The sequence below is a fragment of the Trachymyrmex septentrionalis genome, unplaced genomic scaffold (genome assembly GCF_001594115.1).
Source record: "Trachymyrmex septentrionalis isolate Tsep2-gDNA-1 unplaced genomic scaffold, Tsep1.0 scaffold32, whole genome shotgun sequence".
Lineage (NCBI taxonomy): Eukaryota > Metazoa > Arthropoda > Insecta > Hymenoptera > Formicidae > Trachymyrmex > Trachymyrmex septentrionalis.
In genome coordinates this window covers 2,894,264-2,901,427 of record NW_017305485.1, presented here as the reverse complement: position 1 = coordinate 2,901,427, position 7,164 = coordinate 2,894,264, and the positions used below count along the sequence as shown (strand labels likewise).

At 37.0% G+C, this 7,164-nt stretch overlaps 1 protein-coding gene across 1 annotated transcript; it reads right to left on the bottom strand.

The window, feature by feature from the left end:
* Positions 1 to 1,240: 1,240 nt before the first annotated feature.
* Positions 1,241 to 7,164, bottom strand: LOC108749972 (galactosylgalactosylxylosylprotein 3-beta-glucuronosyltransferase P-like). Its single transcript, XM_018489082.1, has 5 exons — positions 7,126 to 7,164; positions 6,261 to 6,466; positions 4,832 to 5,234; positions 3,763 to 3,920; positions 1,241 to 3,668 (listed from the first exon to the last, which is right to left on the bottom strand). The coding sequence occupies exons 2-5, from the start codon at positions 6,453 to 6,455 to the stop codon at positions 3,270 to 3,272; spliced, it is 1,155 nt and encodes a 384-aa protein (XP_018344584.1). The 5' UTR covers positions 6,456 to 6,466; positions 7,126 to 7,164; the 3' UTR covers positions 1,241 to 3,269.

Below are 7,164 nucleotides of genomic sequence, written 5' to 3'. Positions count from 1 at the left end.
CTCTCTCTCTCTCTCTCGCTCGCTCGCTCGCTCGCTCGCTCGCTCGCTTTCTCTCTCTCTCTCTCTCACTCGCTTTCTCTCTCTCTCTCTCTCTCTTTCTTTCTCACTTTACAATCTAACTGTGCGAGAATCGCACATATTGCTTGTCGTAAGTTTATTGCGGACCGCATATCCATATAAATCAATTTAAAACTTAAATAACATATCTTTTATACACAAATTTCCGCACATTCTGGCAGGATATGTGAATGAGGAAAAATTTAATGCTATTTCACTTTTTCGACATTTGATAAATTTCTAAATAGTGCAATTATCCTATAGATATTTATGTATATACTGTAATTTTTTGAGTTTTGGTGTCATAGCAATAATATACATATATAAATATATGTATATATCTTATAGAACATAAGCGATAAATTATTATCATCCATACGCTAGAATCGCGTCTATGGCTATAAAGCGTCATACGCTAGATGAAAGTAGATAAAATAGAGCACTTTCGGAAATTAATGTGTCGTAAGAAATTATTGGGAATTAAAAAAATATTTTAAGTTATCTTGGGGGTCAATCATGTAATCTCGTGAAACTTTTTACGCTCCATCTTTCACTTTTTATTTTTTATTCATCGAAATTTCACGTGAAACTTTTCACGCATAGCGTGCTTGAATGCGCTGATTTCTAGGCCGGTATTCATAGTCCGTTTTTATTTCAACATAATTTAATCTCCTGAAATAATAATCTATCGACAAATAACATTGCCAGACTTCTATTATAAATTTCAAAGTACATTTATTAATTCCGTAGGTTTCCGCCTTTTCGCCATCACGGTTCACGTGAACAAATTCACATTTTCACGGTTGGGAGAGTAACATGATCGACTCCCAGATCAAACTAATGATATGAAGTGTTCCAATATTCGATATTAAAGATATACAATCGAAAGTGCTGCTAAATATACATATAATGTACGAGAATAGAAAATTTTTTTGTTATTTTTCCGCAGTCTTCCGAGTGTTCGTACAGCAGAACTCCTAATGCCCGAATTAATTAAGCTGACTGATAATTAATTAATACTCTGATCCACGATTAATTACAACTTTATGTAACTAATTTTTAACTTTGATTTTTTTAAATATACAAATTGTACAATTAAAGATAACTACATTATTCTCCGATTAGAGAAATAATAAGTGACATACGCGAAGTATTTGTATAAATAAGATTACAGGAAATTATAGATAATATTTGATCCAATATTGGTCGAATTTTTACAACGATATGTTAGAGTAAGTGGAGATGTTCGGAATTATCAAGGTTCTACTGTACAATTCTGATTCGATATTCTGACGATTTCATCGGCAAGTAATCGAAACAGATTCTTTGGATTTCGCACTCAGTGCACACCTTTTTTTATTTTCTAGCTTTTTTTAGTACTATTTAACTCGCGCGAACCCGTGCAAGAGGAATCAAACGTAGCATTAAATATTATACCTTTCTAGGAAGTACATATTTTCTACGCATACGCACGCAAGTACATTGGTAACGGAAACGCTCTATTTGATTATAATTCGCTATTTTGCTTATGATTTCGTAAATCGACGTTACGCGACGCGAAATAAATGGCTTATGCTAAAGGAAATGAAAGAGCAGCGACGAGCGCAACTCGAGAATTAAAAGTATCTCTATTCAGTCAAATACAGGAAAGGATGCTTGTTTCGGCAAATGCTACTCGTACGATATAGGCATTCCACGATATTCAGTCGTGAAATCAATTTTTCAAATTCTTCGAAAAACCTGAAAAATTTATTCGATCTAAGTTATGATAATTATGCGCATACTGCATGTTGGGCATTTTTTAAATGTTGATTTATGCTGATTTATGTTGAAGGCTAAATAAATCAAAGATATCTCGTGCATTTCAACTTGGTATTCTCCGATCGAAAATACCTGTCGAAGAAAATTTCATATTTGAATCAGAAATCCTCGTGTAAATAATAATTTCTCTATTGTTGACAAAGCTAAACTTCGATTTTCGTGCTTCGACTTTTAAACTTATTTATCCTCTCATTCGAAATCTTTCGAAGCTACGAGAGGAATTCTTATTAAAGGACTTGTTCTAATTCTTTATCTCGCAATCGCCTAAGCTAATCGCATTAAGAGGCAAGATAAGATTAAGTGACGATCGTTAAACATTATACTTGGTAATTAGATTAACGAGCAATGTCAAGTTCATCATTAGAAGATCGATCAGCGTGAATTAAAGGGAGGGCGTAAAATCGCCCAGATATTTTCACTCTTCGATCGAATCTTTTGTGACCTCGTGTCATACTAGAGCAAGTTCAAGAATGAAACTTCGCGCTATGGAATAGAATAGAGTATCTATTTATAGAATTTGGGACGTATCCCTCAGGTAGAGTAAAGTAAGTGTAAGAGTTTAACGTTACAGCGAGTGACTCATTTGCTTTCTTTGGTCGTTCATCTGTACAGTGCGCGACTTCAACATTTATACGCGTAAGGATACTTCGAAACGTCGCTTCGATTTTCACTTAACGAACATCACCGTCTCACGTATCAATTAATGTTATTAATGAAGGAATTCATCTTCCTTTTCGCATTTATCGACGGAAAGAACAATATTACTGAAGCAAAAAAATTTTGATTTGTCGGACTATCAAAATAATCCTGTAAAACCTTGAAGACATTGCTGTCAAACGTTTTAACATTGTAGTCACCAGTTTAAATGTTCTACATAATTTCTTTGGTGCAGATTCGAACAAAATTATCTTCAGTATCTAACTAAACTTTTAGATTTAGCAAAACTGATCTTCCCATGCGTCGCTTCACAAAAGTGGGAATGCCAGAAAAGTAACAGCAATGGATAGCTTTCGGACTCTACGCGTAAATTTCTATCTGCACTGTATCGAGTCGTAGCGTTGCCCCCGAGGATCCTATTTTATTCTTTTTCTCCACCGCGGTATTCTTTCTCGGAGCAAGAGACGTCTTCGGGGCGAGCTACTTGTTGCGGATGTGTAAAAGCTGATAAAAAAACGATTCGTTTTACCGGCTATGCTTAAAGGTAATAACGACTTTCCCGACTTCTCTCACCGTGAGAGAGAGGGTAGATATACTTTTAGGCACTGAATCGCACAGTTTTCCGCACCTAGGAATTCCCCTGGAGTGACACCGATGAACTAGTGCGAAGGAGGGGCGGGATTACACACAAGATTCAGGTTCGAGTTCACGCATCTTCGTTGTCCCGGCCGACATCATACTATCTGCTGCTTGAGCTTCACCAGATTCGTCGCGCCGTAAAGCTTCATGTCCAACGGCGCGCTCGGCTCGTTCTTCTTCGTCTGCGTGTGCCAGGCTAGCACCTTGGTGCAATTATCCGCCAGCAGTTGGGCGTCCCGTGGCTCGAACGGTGCCAGGCTCTTCAGGAACCCGTCCTCCTCGTATCCCGCGCGGAACGGCATGGTGGCGTTCGGCCGCTGATGCAGGAACTTGACGTTCACGGCGAATCCGGCCATGTCCACCGGGAACTTCCGTCCAGCTACCCAACCGTCATAGAACCCTGCGAATTTTCCGTTCTTCAAGATCGGCGAGCTCAGTCCGAACTTGGTGCACAGTCCCACCGGAAACATCGACACTGTTTTTGTCTTGCGAATCTGGAAAAAAAAAAAGTATGTCGAGCTGAATCTTCTCTCTTTTAACAATAAATCTCAGATCTTTGGCGAAGTAAATACTTGTAACTGGTCGTACCTCGTCGAAAAGTTCAATATCATAAGTATTGTCGTCGTCGGCGAAGTAGAACACACCTTCTGTGGCGTTCGCCCTGATCCACTGTAAACCACGATTTCTGTTCGACACCCCTCGCGGCTTGGCGCCTTTTTTAAGCTTGTACTTCTCCGGCATCGGAGCTGTGTAAATATAACACACAAACCATTCATATATCGAGAAAAATTTCTTCTTCTTCTTCTTCTTCTTAGGCCTCCCTATTGAATCATATCACAACGTTACGTGATGAAATTGTGTAATTAAAACATATAAATCACGTAACGAATTGCTTCAAATCAGTACGCGATTTTTTAAAATAATATAATGTTGAAAAATCACATAATATTAGAAATAATTTTATCCATCATGTGATTTTATAGTTGTCAAATTTTAAAGAATTGAATGATAGAAATGATTGACAGAAGAAAAAAGTAGATAGAAGAGAAAGAATATCATCAGTGTGACACTTTCAAAAATTAATTGAAAAAATCACGTACTGATTTGGAACAATCCGTTACATGATTTACGTGTTTTGATTATATGATTTCATCATGTAATCTCTCTCTCGGGAGGTTGCCGGCCTTTTTCCAAGAGGAGTAAATATTTTGATTCCTATTAGAATTGAACCCGGGATTTCTGGCATGATAGACCAGTGCGCTGTCATTCCACTCTCGCGCTTGAGAAAAATGTCTGAATGGATTAATTAAAACTCTGGTTGAAAATAGACGAATTAAAACTTTTTAGAATTTTTTAGTTGAGATAACTGGAATTTTTTCTGATTGATATAATCAGAATCTTCTGGTTAGCCAACCAGTTTGTTTTCAATCAGAACATTTTTCTTAGGCCGATATATTTATAGAAGATTCTTATATTTAAGATTGCCTTAAGTATAGCCTTAAATATAAGAAACCAATCAGAGGGCCGTATTAGCATCTTAAGACATTATTTAAGACAATTTTAAGATAATAACTATACCATTCTTAGTATATTATTATATTGCATCAGCTATCATCTGCGATTTTGCAACAGATTTATATCTGAAATATTCACTTACCGATTAAATGATCGAACTTCAAGCCCGTCCTTTTCAATAATGTGGTAACTTGCTTGGTAGCGACGGTAGCGTCTTCGATGACAAGCCAATGTATATTTTTGACCAGCATCAAGGTATGGGCCATCCTCGTGAGTTCGGGGATCTGTTCGGGTCTTCGATATGTAGGTGTGATGATGAATAGGGGTTCTTCGGACGATTCCTCGGAAGGGACCGACGGACGAGGCATTACCGCCCTGTGTATCACCATCGCCGAGGGTTGCGATTGCGGCGGAGACTTGAAATGATTTCTGGAGGCCACCGAGACGTTTTCGCTTAACTGATTGATAAGTTCTTGCACGAGCATCGAGCTTATTTCCGGACTCAGGCCGTTCGTGATTTGTACTTGGTACACGGCGTATCGAATCTGCAAAAGAAAAAAAACGATAACTCATCTGATAAAGTAGTCTGTGATAACAATTAATTGATATGTAACAGTTAGATAACCGAATGGTATTCAAAACACCCTATTCGCTGTTTGTAAGTAATTATATGATTAATCCAATAAATAGCGGTATCTAATAAATAGCTTGTGCAGCTGTCCGTTTAACTCGATTGCATCAGCTTATTATTCAATTTGTTCATTCTGTTGTCCTCAACAAAACAAAATGCAGACTGTCGTGATTACGATATGTAATATTTCGTAAGTAATTGTTGGTTGTTTTCTACAACTACCAAAAGTTATTAATTTCAATAGTTTATATTATTGTAGCTCTGTATTCGTACTTTATAACATTATATATTCAGTTTATATTTTTGTTACAACGTTTCGTAATCAAAGAGAGGAAATTCTTTGTAAGTTAAACCAATATGGCCAACCTATAGATATATTGTACACATCGATTGTAAAATTCTTTTTGTACTTTTGTTATTCCGGATTATGGATTCTAATTCATCTGTTAAACATCATGGGAATATGTAGATAAATAAATAAGTCCATTGATTGGAAAATAATTTTTTGCATATTCTTATATAAACATGTCAATATATTCATAAATAATCTTATAAAAATAATATTGAATTACTTTGACTTCTCCATTTTTCTAACACTTTTTTTTTATGAAAAAGTGGGAAACGCGTCATTTTGAAAATGTATATGTAAACAATACGTGATGTTATTTTTGTGATATTACTTTTTTTTTAATCTTTACAGCATCTATAAATATTTGAAAATGTCTCATATTTTTTCCTAATATTTAGAAATATTCTCTCTGTTGAATGTAACCACTAATTTCCAATTTTGGACTCGACCAAAAATGAGAAAAAAATCGCAAAGCTTAGCAGAGACATATAAGGTTCTGTTACGTCAATAAATATTTGGATAAGATGGGTTTCACTCTAAGAAAATAAATCTCGGTATATGACATAATAAATATTAATAATTATTTTTTACCATTTCCTCGGCGAGCCTTGGGGTTTCGCTATCATCCTCCTCACCGACCGGCAAATCCTCGGCAGCGTTCGCGGAAGTATCGGCATTGAAGACCGTTACTTGATCGAAAGTAATGCCGGTGGACAGGAGATATTGATAAAAGACTACGAAGATCCCTATCAAGGCGATCACTCCCATTTTCATGGACGGCTTCATTATACTGATGCCTGGGGTGACGAAAAAAAAAGGAACGTTCAGAAATAATAGTGAGAAAAAGAATAATATATTAGCTTAATTGTGATTTTAACGGAGTGCGGCACGGTAAAAAAAAAGAAAAGAAAACGGATGATTTTCGATTCAACATTTGAAAACGCGCATTAAGCTGTATTTAATGTTTTTTAATCTCATTCGATAAATGAGAGTGGAAGATGAATCGGGGCTATAGATTAAAAATGTACCACATTTCAACTTGCTCCACCAACTTTCCTGCTTGGCGGAAAGTAGTTACTCTCGCGTTCTATTCTCATATCTCCTACGGACTGCGAGTTTCCAATTTTAATCTGATTCATAGTTCAATCCCATTCTGGTAGAGACGGGCCATCTCCGTTCGCCGGGCATTAGCGTGTATAAATGTATATCGTGCGAATTTTATACGCGTATCAAATGTAAATTTAACGGCGAACGAAAACGAAATGCGAAGATTAACCATTGGGGAGGGCCGTGAATGAAAACCCGATATTACATTGAAACGCATTTCCCGCCTGTCCGTATTAAAAGCTCGACGCGCAGATGATCCCGTTTCCGCGTGATCTCGAGCGGAAAACGTCGGAGCTGTCATAATAGCCCGCCGGGTGCAGAAGGTTGAAACAAAGATGTGCTCACTCACCCGAATGCTACATGTGTCTGCTGTTCCGTCGTTTCCTCT

Excerpts from the sequence above, each read along its gene's own strand:
- LOC108749972 (XM_018489082.1), bottom strand. The coding sequence starts at position 6,455 with ATGAAGCCGTCCATGAAAATGGGAGTGATCGCCTTGATAGGGATCTTC. Across the intron at positions 3,921-4,831 it reads GAAGTTCGATCATTTAATCG|CTCCGATGCCGGAGAAGTAC; the intron begins GTAAGTGAATAT and ends ATATTTACACAG. Across the intron at positions 3,669-3,762 it reads ATATTGAACTTTTCGACGAG|ATTCGCAAGACAAAAACAGT; the intron begins GTACGACCAGTT and ends TTTTTTTTCCAG.